The sequence below is a fragment of the Podarcis bocagei genome (assembly GCF_964188305.1).
Source record: "Podarcis bocagei genome assembly, chromosome: 7".
In the NCBI taxonomy this organism is placed as follows: Eukaryota; Metazoa; Chordata; class Lepidosauria; order Squamata; family Lacertidae; genus Podarcis; species Podarcis bocagei.
Genome location: NC_138132.1, coordinates 90,059,741 through 90,080,418, shown reverse-complemented (window position 1 = coordinate 90,080,418; position 20,678 = coordinate 90,059,741). Strand labels below are relative to the sequence as shown.

The following is a 20,678-nucleotide window of genomic DNA, read 5'->3' as shown; positions in this document are numbered from 1 at the left end:
ATGCTTATCCCATGAGCATTTCTGCGGCATTTCCAAATGGGTATTCTTACATAAGGGCTTTGGGAGGTTGCTCCGCAAACCTGGGATGCATTTGAGAGGCAGCAGCACAAAGTTAACAAGCACACTATTGTTCATCTTTGCCGTTTAATAGCAGAGCAGAGCCACAAGCGCCACATGTGATTCCCGTGTTTTTAATTTGGCAATGTTTCCTTGATTTTGCGCAGAACAGCAGAAAGCCAGATTTACAAGAAGAAGATGACGACACACTTCTTCCCCCTTGAGTTGGCACTGTGGAAATACTCTATAACTCCTAGCATGGGGCAGGCTGGTTGCCTTGAAAGATATGTGAAGTGGGAGGAGGCAAGACTTACAGGAAGCAGCCTGTCTTCCAATAGGTGCACAACCCCTTCATACTCAAACCGGCAGAGGATCGTGAAAGCCACGCCCAAAGTTCCTGTTCTGTGTCATTTTTGCTCTTACACGTGTAGAGAAATGTGGTTTCTTCTGCAAGCACGTCTTGCCCTGCCCCTCGGTTGCTTGCATCATCACTGAGATGGGGTGGCAGCGGCTGTGCTGGCTCGCTTGCCTGCGTAACACAAGGAGGCATTTGGAATTTTTGCATTGTATTGCGTAGAGAAAGTAGAGGAAAGTTTTTCTCCCTTTCATAACAGTAGCATCTGACTAGCCCCTCCAGCTTTCTTAGGTAGTTAAGCAGAAGAATTTGTTTATTGCATTTATATCTCACCTTTTTCTCCAAGGAGTACGTAGTTTACTCCCCTCCTCAGTTAATCCCTACAACAACCCAGTGAGGAAGATTAAGAGGCTGTGACTGGCCCAGGGCCAATCAGTGAGCTTCATGACTGAGTGGGGATTTGAACCCTGATCTCCCAGGTCCTAGTCCGGCACTCTAACCACTACTCCACACTGGCTTCCTGGAGTACCTCTGCTATGGGGCAGCTATATGAATTAAGTAAATAAATAAATATCGGGAAAGCAAAATGTAACTCAGAGAAGGATCTGAAATATTTTCCTTGAAGCTTGAATTTGTTTTATTCTGGATTGCTTTGTTGGTGTTTCAATGTGTTGCAAACCACTTTGAGATTCTTTCTTGAAAACATAAAGCAGTATAGAAACGAAATGAATAATAACAACGATAATAAATCTCACTGGGGGGAAATGGTGCCTTGAGGTTCCTTTGTGGCAACCTAGGTTTAAGGTGCTATTTGGCAACTAGATTATATATCTGAGAACACTGCTGATGTTCTTATGGAGGCCTCAGGTGCTGGTGGGCTGCTCTTCCAGCTCACACCAGTGTGACGCCCTCTCGTTGCTTCCACTTGTGGCCGAGAAGGTTCTCTAAGAGGCAGCAATTGCACAGGCTGCACCTGTTGGAATTCCTTCCCTGGGAGAGGGAGACTTTCCGCTCCCTGGGTGTCAGTTGACCATTCGTGTCTCCCTTTTCCTTCTGCGCAGGTCAGCTTTTTCTAAGCCTTGCCTTGTGTTTGCTTAACCTGGCAGGCTCCGGGGTTTTTCTGCGTTCAGTAATTTCCTCCTTGGAAGTTGCCCAGACTAAGCCGCAGCAAGGACAGAGTTTCCCCTTTCATTGACATATATTGTGTCTCTGTGGAGTTGCAGCATATGGAATTTGAGATCCGGATGACCTCAACCTCTAGCTTAGCTTTGAGCTCTTTCAGCGGTGGGGATCTTTTCTGTAAAACTAAACATTGCTACCTCGTGTTATGAGGGAGGAATTCAGAAGCCGAGGCCTGGGCAAGATCTGGCATTCCTTGACCTGCCTTTCCTGTGAGTCCTGCTTTCTCGACTCTTGCCTCGTAGCCCTCCAACTTCCATGCTCTTGCCCTCATCTTCTGCCCTGACTCGTGATCCCCAGTGGCTCTCTTTTGTGGAAACCCGGATCTGTGAGGCAGAATGCACGGTGCAATTTTTATTTGCACGGCTGTTTAATGACTAGCCCTGATATGAAATCAGACAAGCAAGCTGGATCAGTTCCTCTGTGAACCACATGCAGTGGTGCGGTCATTAATTTCCATGAATCTATACTGAATAGAGCCTAGCTGTATGCAACAAAGGCAATCTGCACCTGCCTTCTGCACCTGGCGCCCACCAGATACTTTGAACTACAACTCCCATCTGCCCCAGTGCTATATGGCCCTGCTAACTTGTAGTGGCTTTCTGGGGTTTCAGGCCCTAGGACAGGGGTAGGCAACCTGGTGCCCTCCGGATGCTGTTTGTTACTTCCCATCATCCTTGAGCACTGGCCATGCTAGATGAGATTGGACCCGGGGCCTTCTACATGCGAAGCAGGTGTTCTGCCAGTGAGCTACAGCCCTTCCTCTCATACTTCTGTTCCTTTGCCCACTTCTGTTCCCCACTCAGCCTCTGCCAAGCTGATGGGCCAGACAAGATTTGGCCAATTGTCCACATTGCCCAATACCTTTTGTAAGAAGAACAGTTTGCTTTTCAATGTTTTGTTGTTAGAACAGGAAAAATTCTCAGTACTCAATAGGCTTGATACTTTTGCTAATTGTGGAGACAAAAGGATCCACACTCGTCCCTAATGTTGAGACTTCAGATGGTGCAGATAGGCATGGTTTTATTCTGAGGGCTCCCTTTAAAAACACAAGCCTGTCTAGCGCAGCACCCTGCTGTTGCAGTGTGCAACCACTTGCTGTTTCTGGGAAGCCAGAGCCAAGCCCCACAGCAGCTTTTGCCCCTGCTGTGCTTGTCAGCAGCCGGTCTTCAAAGACATGCTGCCTCTTCCAATAGGGGAGGCAGAATGTAGTTGTGTAAAACACTGGCCACTTTCCTAGAGGCATAGAGATCCCATGATCAGCTTTCCAGCTTTCACTATCTTTTGACGTGGGCAATAATATGCATCGTGCCCTTTTCTCCTGAGGCAAGATGGCCCCTGGCACACCCAGAGGCTCCCAACCAGATTCCAACCAAGCAGTGGGTTCTTGCAGAGCTGATGGGCAGCTCTAGGTTTCGTCAGTCTCTGAAAGGTTCCGTCTTTATAGCGTAGCACATCAAAGGACAAGCTCATTGGAAACACAGGTCCATGTATAACAGCAGACCTGGTGCAACAAGCTTTCCTTGGATTTGGGGAAAAGGGTCAGACTTACCTTGTGGCTCTCTCACGGCATCTCTGAGGGGTCTGTGGCGGACTGAGATCACTAAAGACTCAAGGATTAGCGCTGTTGAGATGTCTCTTTCAAATGTCCAATTGACTTCGCTTTCCCCTCTCCTCCCCCAGATTGACAAATACCTCTACCACATGCGGCTTTCCGATGAAACCCTGCAGGAGATCTCAAATCGGTTCCGGAAAGACATGGAGAAGGGCCTTGGGGCGGATACCAACCCTACAGCCTCCGTGAAAATGCTGCCGACGTTTGTGAGGTCTACCCCAGATGGAACAGGTAAACAGCCACCACCCAGGAAAGGGTTAAATTCCTGAGCTCTGGGACCCGTCTTGATTGACAATGCTCAGGTATGAAAGATCATAGAACCTTGGAAAGGGCCCACAGGATCATCTACTCCAACCCCCTGCAATGCAATGGGAGGTGACGATTAAACAGGAGAGTGTCTCTGAGCACGTGCCAAGTGTTTTTTCCTCCATGTAACTGAGACGGTTGGCAGACATGCTTCTCTGCAACCACTGGCCACTTTCTAAAGAGACAAGCTTGACCTTCAGCCTCTGAAGCCTGCTGTCCACAAAGGGTGGCGTGAGCTTCCAAATAACTCTGTTCCTTTCTGGCCTCCATTGCTGGTCTCTTGGCTCTCGTCCACTTAATAGTTTCAAGTTCAAGAAAGAAAACAGTTTTTAGGGAACTAAAAGTAATTTAGGAGGTTTTTATTTATCTGTTTGTTTTATGCCCCACCTTTCCTCAAGTTCAAGGTGGCAGACATGGTTTCCCCCTCCCCATTTTTTCCTCACAACAATCCTGCTGGGTAGGTTAGGGTAAGAGAAGGGGACTGGCCCAGCGTCAGCTGGTAAGTAGTGGAATTCCCAAACCGCGGTGTCTCCCAAGTCTTAGCCCAGCACTCTAACCACTACACCATGTCTTCTGCCTATGTGTTTGTGTATACATGCACACATATATTATACATAGACACACTGGATTTGCTCACTGTTGCCTCTGGTCTGACAGGTTTTGCAAGTTTTTGAAACGATGGGGAAATGTGCAGAGCCTCTTCACCTAGAGGCGAGAGGGCAGTGAGCCTGCGCAATCTGAGCAGATGTCCTACTATTCTGTGTCCCCTTCAGCCCTGCAGAAAAGCCCCCAGCATCCCCCTCCCCCCCCCAGTCTCTCGTGGACTGCACTTCTGGGATGTTAGATCTGAATTACTCTCAGGCAACAGGGGAACAGAAAGCCTTTCAGTCAGCACCAAAGCTGGCTTCAGTCAGGGAAGTTGGATTGTTTGATGGTTAGCAGCCAAACTGACCCCCTGAAGTTCAGGAAGTCATGGGCTGGAAGCCTCCAGCTTCTCTGCCGGCTCTTTAGTGGGACGTTTCCTGTAAACATCCTTTCTTGGCTTTCTGCTGTTTCCTCAACCTGGTGTCTTCCCAATGCTTTGGGCTTCCATTCCCATCAGCCCCGGCAGTGTTGCTGTGCTTCCCAAGTCATAGGATTGTAGAGTCGGAAGGGAGCCCCAAGGTCATGTAATTGAACCCCTGCAATGCAGGAATCACAGCTGGTCACTCCTTGTTTTCATGGCTGGGGTGGGAGAGATTTTTCACTCAATACTTCAAAGGTTTGCACATGCGCTTAGGTCCAGTAAAGAGACCATTAGGGACCTTTGCCCGTCTCACAAGGACAGAGAGCAGAAATAAATACTGTTAAAGCAGGTTGAATGTGGCATGAGGCAGGGCGCTATCACTGAACTTGTTAGAATCAAAGAATTGTTGAGTTGGAAGAGACCTCGAGGACAAACCGATTTCTGGCTTACAGTGGTGCCTCGCAAGACGAAATTAATTCGTTCCGCAAGTCTCTTCGTCTTGCGGTTTTTTCGTCTTGCGATGCACGGTTTCCCATAGGAATGCATTGAAAATCAATTAATGCGTTCCTAGGGAAACCGCTTTGGGACCAGGTCCGGGGACAGTCTGCCCCCGGACCTCTTCTGAAGGCTGGGGGGGGGACAAGGGCTTTTCTTCCCACCCCCAGCATTTTAAAAAACCCTGGGACAGCGGAGGACTTCTCCGCTGTGCGGGGCTATCTTAAAATGCTGGCGGGCGGCATTTTAAAATCGCCCCGGACAGCGGAGGACTTCTCCGCTGTCCGGGGCGATTTAAAAGCCCCTGGGAAGGCAGGCAGGGGGGACAAAGACTTTCGCCCCCTGCCCGCCTTCAGAAGGTGTTCCCGCCCCCCGCCCCACTTCGGAACAGCTTTCCGAAGTGGGGCGGCGGGGGCAGGTGTCCCCGCCCCCCCTCCCCACTTCGGAACAGCTTTCCGAAGTGGGGCGGCGGGGGCAGGTGTCCCCGCCCCCCCTCCCCACTTCGGAACAGCTTTCCGAAGTGGGGCGGCTGGGGCAGGTGTCCCCGCCCCCCCTCCCCACTTCGGAACAGCTTTCCGAAGTGGGGCGGCTGGGGCAGGTGTCCCCGCCCCCCCTCCCCACTTCGGAACAGCTTTCCGAAGTGGGGCGGCGGGGGCAGGTGTCCCCGCCCCCCCTCCCCGCTTCGGAACAGCTTTCCGAAGTGGGGCGGCTGGGGCAGGTGTCCCCGCCCCCCCTCCCCGCTTCGGAACAGCTTTCCGAAGTGGGGCGGCTGGGGCAGGTGTCCCCGCCCCCCCTCCCCGCTTCGGAACAGCTTTCCGAAGTGGGGCGGCTGGGGCAGGTGTCCCCGCCCCCCCTCCCCGCTTCGGAACAGCTTTCCGAAGTGGGGCGGCTGGGGCAGGTGTCCCCGCCCCCCCGCCCCGCTTCGGAACAGCTTTCCGAAGTGGGGCGGCTGGGGCAGGTGTCCCCGCCCCCCCTCCCCGCTTCGGAACAGCTTTCCGAAGTGGGGCGGCTGGGGCAGGTGTCCCCACCCCCCCTTCGGAACAGCATTTTAAAATCTCCCCGTGTCCCGGGAAGATTTTAAAATGCTGGGGGTCGGGCTGCCGACCCCCAGCATTTTAAAACCTTCCCGGGACACGGGGAGATTTTAAAATGCTGGGGTTCGGCAGCGCTTCGCTCCCGACCCCCAGCATTTTAAAACCTCCCCGGGACAGGGGGAGATTTTAAAATGCTGGGGGTCGGCAGCTAACGCTTCGCTCCCGACCCCCAGCATTTTAAAACCTTCCCGGGACACGGGGAGATTTTAAAATGCTGGGGGTCGGCAGCGCTTCGCTCCCGACCCCCAGCATTTTAAAATCTCCCCGGGACAGGGGGAGATTTTAAAATGCTGGGGGTCGGCAGCGAACGCTTCGCTCCCGCCCGCCAGCATTTTAAGATCGCCCGGGGCAGGCGGGGGGGGGAAGGCAGGCGGGGGGGAGCAAAGACTTTTGCCCCCCGCCGGCCATCAGAAGAGGTCCTCTTCTGAAGGCCGGCTGTGGGCGAAAGTCTTTGCTCCCGACCGCCATCATTTCCCTATGGGCTTTCGTCTTGCGATGCAAGCCCATAGGGAAATTCGTCTTGCGAAGCGCCTCCAAAACAGAAAACCCTTTCGTCTTGCGGGTTTTCCGTCTTGCGAGGCATTCGTCTTGCGGGGTACCACTGTATATGTATTTTTTTGTAGTAAGTTAGCTTAATCATTGTTACTGTGGACCAGATATACAGCGGACGCTTGGGTTGCAAACATGATCCGTGCGGGAAGCATGTTTGCAACCCGCAGCACCGCATCTGCGCATGCGTGGGTTGCGATTCAGCACTTCTGCGCATGTGCAAAGCTTGATTTAGTGCTTCTGTGCATGTGCAAGTGGCGAAACCCGGAAGTAACCCATTCCAGTACTTCCGGGTTCGGTGCTGTGCGCAATCCGAAATCACGCAACCAAAGCGTCTGTAATCCAAGGTATGAACTGTAGTAGGAGATATGTGCCAAACACCCCCCCCCCCATTTTTAGCTATTATAATATTAGCAGCAGTCATAAGGTTAGACACTGTTTCATGACCATTTCCCAGAATAACATCTTTTCGATAACCAAGCAGAAATATTTCAGGTGCCAAGGGTATATGAGCTCCTAAGGTGCCAGAGATATTGGCCTGAGCCGATTTCCAGAATATTTCTATTTGAGAACAATTCCAAGAGATGTGTATGTAATCTGCATTATTCAGTTCACATCTCCCACCCTAACTTAGATATTAAGTTCTGTTTATAAGGCGTTGAATACCATTGATGAAGGGCTGCAAAGTAGTTTTCCTTTAGGTCTGCTGGAGTTAGAACAGATGTGGGGCAGAGGCATTTTGCAAGTGTGAGAAGGTGAGCTGAGCATCCTAAGGAAGGTGGGAGAATTACAAGGCTTGGGGCTGAAGAGCAGGCTGGGATAGTCTTGTCTTGCTGACTTGGCACCAGGATCTTGACTTGGCACTGGGCTCTTGTGTTCTCGGAAAGGGGCTGGCGGCTGGTGGTCAGAAATGTTCCCTGCATTTGACCCCTCCACATGTTTCTGCTGCTACCCTCCACCCTCAAAACAAGGCCCGGGGAGCCTGGGTTTGGGGCCAGCTGGCTTCTAAGAATTGCCCGGATGAGAACCCTGAGGAGAGGCAGCTCCCTGTCCGGCTGGAGGAGCAGGCTGCCCACATGAACTGTTGCAACACTGGAACCTCCTCTTGAGTTGGCAGAGAGACAGGCCCAGAAATGGGGAAGGGTCATCTGGAGGTGGACGAGGGCCGAGGAATGTGCTGCTTCTGCAAGGAGCTCCAGATGGTTATCTAGGCTTGCAAAGCAGGAAGGGAGAATTTCCCCTCGGGAAACCAAGCTGGGAAGTTTTTGTAAATGGGGTGGGGGGTGGGATGGTGGAACAGGCTGATGACCCAGAAAAGGGCTCACTGAGCCAGGTCTGAGCTCCGCAACCTGTGTGGATCACCAAAGCTCCGCTTTGAAAGATCATAGAATTGTTGAACTGACGAGTCAGAAGGGACCGAAAGGGTCATCTAGTCCAACCCCCTGCAGCGCAATGGGAGGCAACAATAAAAAGGGAGAGTCTCTTTGAGCATGCACCAAGTGCTTTCTCGACATGTAACTCAGACTTGTCAGCTGACACGTATCCCTCAGCTGCTTTCTAAAGAGAGGGGCCTCTGAAGCCTCCTGTCCCAAAAAGATGGAAAGGACTTCTTTCAAATAATCTTGTTCCTTTCCAGTCCCCTTCGCTGGTCTCTCGTCCAACTTGATTGCTTCATGTCAGAGACAGAAAATAGTTTCAGGGAGCTGAGTTGGGCCTTGAGTTGGCAGCAGTGGCGTAGTGTGGGGGGTGCAAGGGGGGCCGTCCGCACCGGGCGCAACATCTGGGGGGGGGCGCTCGCCGCCTCCGGAGTCGCCGAAGAGCCTCGGGCGCAGGCTGTAGCAGAGCCCCATGTCTCGCGGAACCGACGAGCTGGCAGCGGCTCTCAGCGCTCGCCGCGGTCCCCGCGCGTCAGGGCCGTGGAGGGCGCGCCAGGCAGCCCCTCCTCACAGCCCCGCCGCCGCTACTGCTGCTGCAGCTGCTGGGCCATGTTGCATTTTCCTTGCCTCTCTGCCCTCCTCCTCCGGGCAAGCGGCATTGTTTGGGCGCCAGTGGCAACTCGCCTCAGATCACCTGACGCGGCAGGTTAGGGGTTAGGGGCGCAAATTACTTGCCTTGCCCCGGTTAGGGGGCGCAAATTACTTGCCTTGCCCCGGGTGCTGACAACCCACGCTACGCCGCTGGTTGGCAGGGGAACAGTCCCACACATGAGGAATGGTTGTTTTAAGACAGACGAGGATCAAGGAATTTGCTATTTCTGCAAGGAGTGTCAGGTGCCTATCTAGGCTTGTAAAGCAGCAAGGAAGAATTTGCCTCAGGAAACCAAACTGGGAAGTTTTTGTAAATAGGGGTTAGGGAAATATGTGTCTCTCTCTCTGCTCTCATTTGAGGGCATTTTCAGCCATATCATAGAACTGTAGAATTAGAAGGGACCCCAGGGGTCATCTAGTCCAACCCCCTGCATTGCAGGAATCTCAACTAAAGGCCACCCAACCTTCGCATAAAAACCTCCCATGAAGGAGATTACACAACCTCCCGAGGAGACCGTTCCACTGTTGAACAGCTCTTACTGTCAGAAAGTTCTTCCTGATACTTTCTTGTAACTTGAATCCATTGATTCGAGTCCTATCCTCTAGAGCAGGCATAGGCAAACTCCGGCCCTCCAGATGTTTTGAGACTACAATTCCCATCACCCCTGACCACTGGTCCTGTTAGCTAGGGATGATGGGAATTGTAGTTCCAAAACATCGGGAGGGCCAGAGTTTGCCTATGCCTGCTCTAGAGCAGGAGATAAACAAGATGGCTCCATCTTCCATGTGACAGCCCTTCAGATATTTGAAGATAGCTACAGCATCATTTCTCGGTCTTCTCATCTGCAGGCTACACATTCCCAACTCCCTCAACCATTCCTCACAAGGCTTGGTTTCCAGACCCTGGATCATCTTAGTTGCCCTTCTCTGCACACCTTCCAGCCTGTCAATATCCTCCCTAAAGCTGAACACAATACTCCAGGTGTGGTCTGACCAAGGCAGAATAGAGCGGGACTCTTGTTTCCCTTGACTGGGACACTAGATGTTTGTTGATGTGTATGGATATTTATTTATTTATTACATTTCTATCCCACATTTCCTCCCAGGAGCCCAAGGTGGTGTATATATAGTTCTCCCCCTCCTCATTTTATCCTCACAAGAATCCTGTCAGGTAGGTTAGGCTGAGAGTGAGTGACCAGCCCAATATCACCCAGTGAGCTTCATGTCTGAGTGGAGATTTGAACCCTGGTCTCTCCTACTGCCTCCAGCTGGGGGCGTATTTGCTGCCTGGGGTGAAGAATGGGCCAGCGTCCTGCTCTCAAAATCCCTACAAGATCCCCTACAAGCCCACAGGCAAGGCTTTGGTTTAGCTAACTTTATGGTGCTGCTGCAGGAAAAAGCAGGCCCATGATATCTCCCACGGGGAAAGCAGAGCTGATCTCTGCACGAATGCAGCCCTAATTCTGCAGTTTCCAAGAAGATGACAGACATGCAGCGGGGAGGGGGCTTAACCCCTCCCATGCCTGCCAGGCCTCCTTGGCAAAAAGCCCCTTGATGTCATCTGCCGCCCCAACCCAGCGGGATCCACTTTCAGTTTAGGAATCTGGCTGTGTGTGTGTGAGAGAGATAAAATGGCAAACGGGGATGATTTGCTGGGGGCAACTGTTTGGGGAAGGGTTAAGCAATTTTCCCACCCCATATCTAGCCCACTAGTTCTCCCTGGCACCAGCCCCTGTTTCTCCTTTGCAGCCTTGAGTTCTGCTCTCAGAGACCAGGGGGCACACCAGGGCCTTACACCCAGGCCTGGGTGCTTGGACATTGTCATAGCAGATCCTGCCAACACGATGAGGGGATCCCCGTAGGAAGCTGAACGTATCTACGGCAGGAATCCCTTGCCATGAGAAGGGCTGTTTTGATGCTCTCCTTGCCAGCTGGCCTGCAACTCTGAAGCAGGCAGGCAGTGGGAGAACTCTGCATGGATTCGGCCCAGGCTTGGGGTCAACAGGGTTCTTCCTTTCCCCTCCCTGATCTGGGGTGGGTTGCCGAGGCCCCTGGTCAGAGAGTATTAATTTCGTATCTGCTGCTTGCCCTCTTCTCTACTGGCTTCCTTCCATAACTTGCACACTGTTGTCGAAATGCAGAGTGACTCTGGTGTCTCTGTTTCTGGGCCCCCACATTGATTCCTAGGAGCAAGATCCTTTGTAGGATTTCTTAAATCGAGGATTGCAGAAAACACTGAAAGAGATGTTGTTATGTACATCAGATGGGTTTCTAAGCTTTGGCAGGGTGCAGTCCACTGGGAAGCTTCTGTACATGTCATAGAATCATAGAATTGTAGGGCTGGAAGGGGAGTCATCTAGTCCAACCCCCCCCCCACATGGCAGCAATAACAGGTAAAGAGCCCCCGACAGTCCCATTTCTCATGGATGCAAGCCCCCCCCCCATGTACAGTGGATTGATGTCAGTGAGGAATGGGGTCATGGCAGCCTCTAACTGATGCCTGGTTGGTTGATTGTCTGCATGAACACCATATGGCTAGAGCCCTCTTCGCAAGACCTGGAACTTCAGAACCACAGAGTTCCTGGCCTTGCCAACTTCCCTTTTCTGCAAGGAGAATTGGATGCTGAGAGAGGCACTGACCCTGCTGGATCAGACCAGTGGCACACCCAGCCCACCATCTTGTTCTCACAGTGGCCAGTCAGATGCCTATGAGAAACCCACAAGCACCTCTCTTTGGTTTACAGCAACTGGTATTCAGAAGCTCTGCAGCCTCTGACTGTGAAGGCACAGCCTGGTGACCACGGCTGGTGGCTTCTCAATAAATGTCTTCTAGCAGATGCCCAGGCAAATCTAGTTTACCATCCAGGGCTTCTTACGCCAGTGAGTGAAACAATCCCCATCTTTTCTTTTTTCTTTTCCCCTGCAGAGGAAGGTAACTTCTTGGCCTTGGACCTCGGGGGCACAAACTTCCGGGTCCTGAGAGTCAAGGTGGCTGATAATGGCAGCAAGAAAGTAGAGATGGAGAACCAGATCTATGCTATCCCTGAGGATCTTATGCGGGGCAGCGGAGTGCAGGTGAGTTGAGCTGCCTTCTCTTGGCCACCTCAGGAACCTTTTAGCACCATTGCTCTTTCCTGTTGAAAAAGGAAGCTAAATCAGCGACTGTCATACTTCCAACGATGGGGAAGCAGTGACAAAGGACTGCAGAGAAAGGACCTCAGCAAACAGTCTTAAGTGGCTGTTTAGATCTCCTGGGCCCAGGACAATTCGGCTTTAAATGGGAAAAGCAGCACCTTGACTTGAGCTTGGAAACAAGCTTGTCATTTGAGGGTACAAAATTGCCACCTGCTCCAGTCAGCTGCTCAGAGACATTGCTTGCCTTCTCTTAATTTCACGTGATTTGTGATGGCTTCTTGGTCATTTGTGCAAATTCTCGACTCTTAGGGAAGCTGTTTAGAAACAGAAGGAGTTCTTAAATCGCACTGTTTCCTTGTGATGAAATGTTTTTGGGGAAGCTGATAGGATCCAGATTCATTTTTGAATCCTTTGACAAACGATTTCCAAGTCATTCAGGTTAAGTGGCAGTAGAAAAAACAAAACAAAAATAGTGTTTGCAAATTTTCTGCTCCAAAAAAGGGTCCAGAATTCTGCAGTTTAGAATGAATGTTTTATCGTTAGACTCCAGCTGCCAAGTTCTGGTTTCAATGGATGTATATACTGTGTGTGTAGTATAGAAATAAATAAATCCTGATGCCACCATTGTCTGACCACAGCCGGCCTTCCTAAGTGTGTGTCTCATTCTCTGCCCTCAGCTCTTTGACCACATTGCTGAATGTTTAGCTAACTTCATGGACCAACTGGAAATCAAGGACCAGAAACTCCCCCTGGGCTTCACTTTCTCCTTTCCTTGCTCCCAGACCAAACTGGATGAGGTAAGCTTGCGACTCAAGTTCTCCTGGGATTCGTGAGAGAGATGGTAAAGGCTCCAGGAATTCTGGAAGATTTCCTGCTTTAAACTTTGCCTCCTCCATGAATTCAGTTTAGGAGGGTTTGGAGAAGCTAATTTCTTGGCACCTGATTTGCAACATATGCGGGTAATAATTCTGGTCTGCCCTGTAGGGCCATTGTAAGAACTTACTAAGATGATGTACATGGAATACTTTCAAACATTCATGATATTAAGAATAGTTAACCCATGAGGAGGGTGTGTCAGGCACTTTTGGGAGCTCGGGACTTTTGTGTAGAGGAGAAATGGCTGTTTTGGGTGATAGAAACTGGGCTGGCTTCCCATTAGCGGCAGCACAAATGGAAATGTTACGATGATTATTTTATTTATTTAATAGAATTCAGTACATCTCTTGATTGTAAAAAAACCCAACCAACCCTCAAAGCAATTTACAAAGAAAATAAAACAATACAGCTATCAGTAAAAGCAACTTTTTAACACATTTAAAAGATAAAAATGGTAATGAACTAAAAACAGATTAAAACTTACATTAAGCTTGCCTAAGCAAAAATGTTTTTCTCAAGTGCTGTAAAGAGTGCCCCGAAGGCGCTTGCTTGATGTCAAGAGGCAGGGAGTTCCAGAGGACTGCCACACTGAAGGTTTGAGTTCTTACAAATGCAGAAGGGGTATTCGGTGGCACCTAGAGCACCCCCAGCTCTGCCAGTTGAAGTGGCTGAGTGGGCATGTGCGGAGCAAGGTGATCTCACAGGTTTTTATTGTGATCTTTACCCACTCTTCCCAGGGCTGGTCCCAGGGCAGGTTTGAAATTCAGTATTCAAAAGTTGAAACAAATTACAGTCCCAGGAGTTGGGTGGCCCAGGTAAGTCACATCTTGCTTGGGGATTATGTTCCAGGGAAGGCGCATGTACACAGAAACGTGTATACTCAAACCATTCCCTTGGAACTGCCTCCTTCTTTATGGGAAAACCCCACGCAAAAAGTGCTTCTAAGCTCTCTGCCTTCCATGCATTTAACCTGAGCTATTTCAACCGGCCAGCCTTCAACCGTGTAAAGCTGAAATGGCACAAGTTAAAGGTGCATTAAGTTGTGAGGTACCTGTGTTACAACTACGGCGTGGGAAAGTTCTCTCTGCTTTGGAAACTGAACCTCTGTTTGTCTCCCCTGGCTGGCAGGCAGTTCCTGATTTCCTTTCCTCTTTTTCTCAAACAGAGCGTCCTCGTGACGTGGACCAAGGGATTCAAATCCAGTGGTGTGGAAGGCCGGGACGTTGTGGGCCTCTTACGGGAAGCCATAAGAAGACGAGGGGTAAGCTAAGCTTGTTGCTGTCTCTAAGATAGTTTTTGTGTGTGTTGTTGTTGTTGTTGTTGTTGTTGTTGTTGTTGTTGTTGTTGTTGTTGTTGTTACATTTACCATATATACTCGAGTGTAAGCCAACTCAAATATAAGCCAAGGCACCTAATTTTACCACAAAAAACTGGGAAAACTTACTGACTTGAGTATAAGCCTGTTCACCACACCACAAATCTCCTGGTGGGCCGGAGTGTGTGTGTGTGTGTGTGCATGCTGGTGGCAGCAAAGGCGGTGGAGGAGGAAGGAGCAGCCCAAAAGGGACCCTCACTCGAGTATAAGCTGCGGGGGGGCTTTTTCAGCATAAAAAAATGTGCTAAAAAAGTCGGCTTATACTCGAGTATATACGGTATATCCCACATTTTCCCCCAGAGAGCTAAAAGGTGGCGTACATTGTCCTGCCCCTCCTCATTTAATCCACACGACAACCCTGTAAGGTAGGTTAGGCTGAGAAACTGTGACTGGCCCAGGGTCACCCAGTGAGCTTCAGGGTTAAGTGGGGATTTGAACCCTGATTTCCTGGGTCTTAGTCCAGCACTATGACCACCTCGCTTTGCCTGCTCTAGAGCCAGGCAGCTGAATTCCTTTCATTTCCCCCAGTGTGTTGGAGGTGCCAGGGTGCATGCATGGCTGCCTGTGGAATTGATGGCCATGAGATGGTCGCTGGATGAGCAGGAGCGATAGGCCCAGTTCTTTGGCCATGCCCACTCCTTGGTCCTCTCTGGCATCTCCAGGGAGGGCCTGACCTGCAACCTGGAGAGCCACTGCGGGTCAGTGTTGACACTCGCTCAGCTAGATGGGCCATTTCCACAGGAAGCTGCCTTCTCCCGAGTCTGAGCATTGGTCCCTCAAGGTCGGTGTTCTCCTCACTGGCTCTGCAGGATTTCACACAAGAGTCTGTTGCTGCACCAGCTGGAGATTCCAGGTGGACACAGACAGTGAACTGGACCGTGCCATAACAGACACCAACATGGCGGCTACTCCATACGCCTCTCGTATCAGGCAGCTGCCACTGAATGCCAGTTTCTGGGGGGCACAAGTGGGCGTCTGCCTCTGCCCTCCAGTCCTGCTTATGGGCTTCCCAAGGGACTAAGGAGGCCTTTGGCCTGATCCAGCTGCAAAGCTCTTCTTGCCTCCTCCTGAGCTTGCCAGCTTGGTGGAGTTTCAGTTTCCCCTTGCACGGGGTGGGGTGGAGGCCGGTGTGTGAGGGCCCCCGGCCCCCATTCCCTTCCAGATGCCACATTTTATTCTTACTTTTTTGGAGTCAGGACATCGCTAGGTGTTCATGGTGCCTCGCCCCCCCTTGTGCTGTTTGGGGCTGTGGTGTGGGGTGAGCAGGGCCTGGGACTGACCCATCCAGACAACCAGCTCTTTCCCCACCCAGTTTCTGGAGCCTTATCCTGGAGGGGGAAATGTGGGTGGGTGTTTCTGTTTGCGTGGGTGTGAATGAAGCGAAAAGCAGCCCAGTATATGCAGAAGAGATTTAAATAAGAAAGAAGAAAACCTGAGACACTTAGGAAAACCAAATCACACATTGCACTGTGGAGAGGGGGTTCTATGTGCCTGTATCTGTGGTAGATAAGTTAAAATCCCACCAAAGAGCATATAATTCTTTGGGATCCTCTGAGTCTTTGAGTTAATTTATGAGTTAATTTTTCTTCAGCTAATGCCAGACTCCACATATTTTTATACCAAAGCAAAAGTTGCACATCCTGCAAGGTTTTCCATTTTGGGGCAGCTGAGGTTCTGGCAGCCACCAGCCCTCCAGGTCAGGAGTTCTTGAGAACTGAAATATTTCAGTTGACCCCCCCCCCCAGAAGCTGGAATAGGATATTTGAGTATTTTGGACATTTTTTGACAAACCATTGCTCAGAATTTGAATCAACGGTGGCCTTTTCCAACTTCCTGCTCTGTAGGACTTTGAGATTGATGTTGTGGCTGTGGTGAATGACACCGTTGGGACAATGATGACCTGTGGCTACGACGATCACAACTGTGAAATCGGGCTGATTGTTGGTAAGAAGTCTGCGGGGAGAGGAGGGCAGTGACATTTTCCCCACCTTTGGAAAGCACCTGAATTTCCTGCGTACCTGAGGCCAGCCCGCTTCTTATGTTATTTTGTAATATTTGTACACTACTTGTCTGTAAAACAAAACAAACCTCAAAGCGGTTTACAATTAAGATAAAGCAATAAAATTAACATTCAGAAGAATTAACAACAGTAATTTAAGACTTTCCGAAAATAACAATAGACTGAAAACAGGTTAAAATGCAAATCAACTTTCTAAACATCTGAATAGGCTTGTCTGAACAAAAATGTTTTTAGGACGCACTGAAAAGAGTACAGTGAAGGTGCCTATCTAGTATCAATAGGCAGGGAGTTCCAAAGTGTAACTACTGTCAGACTAGAAGATTGAGTTCTTACAAATGCTGAATGGGCATTTTGTGGCACCTATTGCATTGCTAGTTCCAACGATCAAAGCAGTCGAGGGGGCACATGTGAGGTAAGGTGATCTCATAGGTCAAGTGGTCCCAAGCTGTTAAGGGCTTTATATACTAATTTGTGCTGATCTCTGAGTGCAGGGGTTTGATGCTGACACAGCCACACTCCTGTCAGCAATTGCGTTGCAGCATTCTGCATTAACTGCAGCTTCCAGATCAAGTGCGAGGGAAGCCCCACCCAGAGCGCATTGCAGCAGTCCAGATAGTTTGATCCCTCCATCTCACACCCTGTCTTTTGACCTGCCAAAAATATGTCTTAGAAAGTAGTGGCAGCTTTTATTTTGTCTCTTCTGGTACTTTGCTTGCAGTCGCAGAACCCCATGAGTGTTCCGGGCCAGAAAGGCCAGGAAATAAATCGGGGGCAGGGGAACAGGACACCGTCCAGCTTCCAGCAGCCAACCTGGCCCACAGCCAGGGGTGATGGGGGCTGTCCCTCAGCGGCATCTGGAGAGCACTGTACTGGCTGCCCTTGAAAGTAGGGAAAGGGTGGGAGGCTCCAGCTGCAGGTTTTCCACTTTCATGGAGTCTCCTAATCTCTCTCCCTCCCTCCCTTTAGGTACAGGTAGCAATGCTTGCTACATGGAGGACATGCAGCATATTGACCTCGTGGAGGGCGACGAGGGGCGCATGTGCATCAACATGGAGTGGGGAGCTTTTGGCGACGATGGGGCCCTGAATGACATCAGGACCGAGTTTGACCGGGAAATTGACATGGGCTCCCTGAACCCGGGAAAGCAGCTGTAAGTCCTGTGCCTCAAAAATAACAACCCTGGGTAGCATCAGAAGGGTCTGCTGGGTCAAGCGGAAAGGGCCCCTTTGACCCAGCATCCTGTTCTCACAAATGCCTGTTGTAGGAAACCAGCAAGCAGGCTTTGAGCGCAAGAGCCCTCCCCCCTCCTGTGGTTTCTGGCACCTGCAGTGGGGCAGGAGAGCTGAAAGATAATCCACATCTGGCAACCAAAATGGCCCTTGGGTTTCAGATAGAACGTGGGTAGACAAGTCTAAAATGCAGGGACACAAATTTTCATGGTGGCTCATTTATCAGAAGTAATGTATCTCTCATTGACCCTGGAAGTGTACACTCCATTCTGATTTAGCTCTAGGAAGGCTTGCCTAAATAAACATGCACTGAAAAGAGTACAGTGAAGGCACCTGCCTGGTATCAATAGGCAGGGAGTTCCGAAGTGTAGTGCTGCCACATGAAAAGATTGCTTGCTTGCAGGTGTGGAATGAGTCTTATGTGGTAGCTGTAACCGTGCCAGTTCCACAAATCAAAGCAGTTGAGAGGGCGTGTCTGAAGTAAGGCAATCCCGCGAGTAAACTAGTCCCAATTTGATTTTGGGAATATGCTTGCTGGCTTAAAGCAGGATATTTAGCTGGTACCAAACAAGAACCTGGGAAGTGCAATGAAAGTTCTGCAGGGGGGTACATGGTTGTTGAGCGCTTCCCCTGCCCAAGTGCTCCATTTTCCTTGCGGGGGGAGAGGCGCAGGATGTATGGAGGGGCTGTCATTTTCACAAGTCCTTTGAGAGCTGAGCTCCTGCCCTACACATTCTTGCCACGATGGAGTCATATGCAACCCAAACTATCCATCAAACTCCTTTTCAAGTTTATGGTGTGTTGGAGCTTCAGTTTCTGCTGCTGCCCAAACTCAGCCTCTCGCTCTCTCACCTTGGGGTGTGTCACAGGTTTGAGAAGATGATCAGCGGGATGTACATGGGTGAACTGGTCAGGCTCATCCTGGTGAAGATGGCCAAGGAAGACCTCCTCTTCGATGGGAGACTCACCTCAGACTTATTGACGACGGGACACTTTGAGACCAGATACGTCTCTGCAATTGAAAAGTGAGTGAATGGGCCTTGCCTTGTGTTTTCTGTGCTCCTAAATCTGTAGCTTTGGAATAGCCAGAACAAATCCTCCTTGGTGTTTTCCCCATGCGCCTTCTCCGGAGGGATCCTAGGAGCCCACCCTCAGTGGCCGACTCACCTCCTTTTTCTTTGACCGACTGCAATCAGCACAAGGGCTGAGACAGGCGTCTCAGTGGCTGAAAAGCTCCCCTTTCACGCTGACTGGCTGGCCCTGGGATGCTGGGGACAGGGAGCCTGTTTCAGAAACAGTAAAGGACCTTTGACTCCCCACGACCCCAAAGCACCCCCCCTCCGCTGTGCAGGAACTGCTGCCTCTTACAGACCCCCTTTGCTTGCCATCCTGGATTTGCAGGGAAAAGGAAGGCCTCCTGAAAGCCCAGGAGATCCTCACGAAACTGGGCCTGGAACCCTCCCATGAAGACTGTGTCGCCACCCAGCGCATCTGTGAGATTGTCTCCACGCGCTCGGCCAACCTCTGTGGCGCTGCCCTGGTGGCTGTGCTCCGGCGCATCAAGGAGAACAAGCGCGTCGACCGCCTGCGCTCCACTGTTGGGGTGGACGGGACGGTGTACAAGAAGCATCCTCAGTAAGTGGAGCAAGCAAAGCAGCCTTCAGAGCAATGGGGTGTGGGCCATTTGGGGTTACTCGAAAGCAAGTCCCTTGCGTGCCAGTCCTAGAAGGAGAAGCTATCCCAGAATGCTCCCTCAAACATTCCTCGTAAAGTGCTTGGTTTGCAGCAGGGGCAGACTTTTGGTCTTTCAGATTTCAGCAGCACCCTGAGCAAGGCCAATATCCAGCTGCCCCCACCTCTCACCTTTCATTCTGTATGTGTTCAATGTGATAGTTGTTGCACCCTGTGGCACCTCCCTCAACTTGGCACCCAGTGCTGGGGAACTGGTCTCACCGTCCTAAATCTGCCTCTTTTCCCACACCCCTGATCACCTTGGCCACCCTCCTCTTCACACCCCCCAGCTTATCAAGATGCTTCCTCAACTGTGGTCTTTGCTGTCTGTGCTCAGGGAGGGAATCCATGGTCCTCCAGATGATGCTTTCCCTGTCTGTCAACACCAGTGATTTCCGAATGTGCCATGGGTGTGTTTGTAACGGTTCTCTCCCCTTGCCTTGCACAGCTTTGCCCGCCGCCTTCAGAAGATGGTGCGCCGCTTCCTGCCCGATTGCGACATCCGATTCATCCGCTCAGAGGACGGGAGCGGGAAAGGCGCAGCCATGGTCACTGCGGTGGCTTACCGGCTGGCAGCCCAACACAAAGCGCGCCAGAAGATCTTGGATCCTCTGAGACTCAGCCGGGAGCAGCTCCTGGAGATAAAGAAGAGGATGAAGGAAGAGATGGAGCGGGGCCTGGGCCACGAGACGCACGACGAGGCCACCGTGAAGATGCTGCCCTCTTACGTCTGCTCCATCCCAGACGGAACAGGTAAATTGGGATGGAAATAATGGACAGTGTCCTAGGCTAAATCCGGTTGGCCACTTGTGTGCATCACTTGTATTGGAGCAGGACTTGGGAGACACGGTTTCAAATCCCCACTGAGCCATGAGCAAGTCGCAGCCTCTCATTCTAGCCCACCTCACAGGGCCATTTTGCGGATGAAATGGGTAGCAGAACTATGTTCACCACATTGGTCTCCTTGGAGGAAAGGTGGGGTCTAATAATAAAAGTAATTAATAATATGACCCCTTTTGGCTTATGGCATCTAACCATGGGGGTGTCAATATGTGTCACAGTGGTTGTGGTGGTGGCAATTCTGGCCTCTTTTAATGGGGTGGGAAATTATGCTGTTTTTCCAGAGTGCCATTAATTTACTGCCTCCTTTAAAAAGAGGACTGGAGGATTCCTGGAGGACAAGGCTATCAAAGGCTGCTTGTGGCTCTGCCCAGCCACTGCAGTTGGAGGTAGCTTCTGAATACCAGTTGCTGGAAGCCACAGGAGAGGAATATTTTGCTGGCATCCTGCTTGCAAGAGTTCGAAAAAGTCTCTGTCAGACACCTTTAGGGAGCAGAAGTGGATGCATTGATCACTACTAAGTCTTGTGTCTGAATTTGCTGGTGTCAGAAAGCTTTCTGTTCTGTCGACCTATTTTCCTCCCTCTTCCCTCTCCTCCTCATCAGATCTTTTTTCTATGGACCCCGTGAAACTGTTGGAATAAGAGACATGACTTTGCATGGGGCAAATCTGGAGCGCAATACCATTTTGCTTTAGAAGCTCTTGTTCTTAAGAACGTAAGAAGAGCCTACTGTCTCAGGTGGATGACCCCTGCAGTCCAGCATCCTGTTCTCAGAGTGACCAGCCAGA

The 20,678-nt window shown here is 50.8% G+C and overlaps 1 protein-coding gene across 2 annotated transcripts in view; it reads left to right on the top strand.

The window, feature by feature from the left end:
* Nucleotides 1-20,678, top strand: part of HK2 (hexokinase 2) — a 57,995-nt gene that overhangs the window by 26,609 nt on the left and 10,708 nt on the right. For both annotated transcript variants that reach the window (XM_081200926.1, XM_081200925.1), the window contains exons 2-10: nt 3,275-3,437; nt 11,610-11,758; nt 12,496-12,615; nt 13,860-13,955; nt 15,914-16,013; nt 17,056-17,239; nt 18,188-18,343; nt 18,720-18,953; nt 19,498-19,802. In XM_081200926.1, the coding sequence (XP_081057052.1) occupies nt 3,275-3,437; nt 11,610-11,758; nt 12,496-12,615; nt 13,860-13,955; nt 15,914-16,013; nt 17,056-17,239; nt 18,188-18,343; nt 18,720-18,953; nt 19,498-19,802 (1,507 nt within the window). The remainder of the gene's footprint in view (nt 1-3,274; nt 3,438-11,609; nt 11,759-12,495; nt 12,616-13,859; nt 13,956-15,913; nt 16,014-17,055; nt 17,240-18,187; nt 18,344-18,719; nt 18,954-19,497; nt 19,803-20,678) is intronic.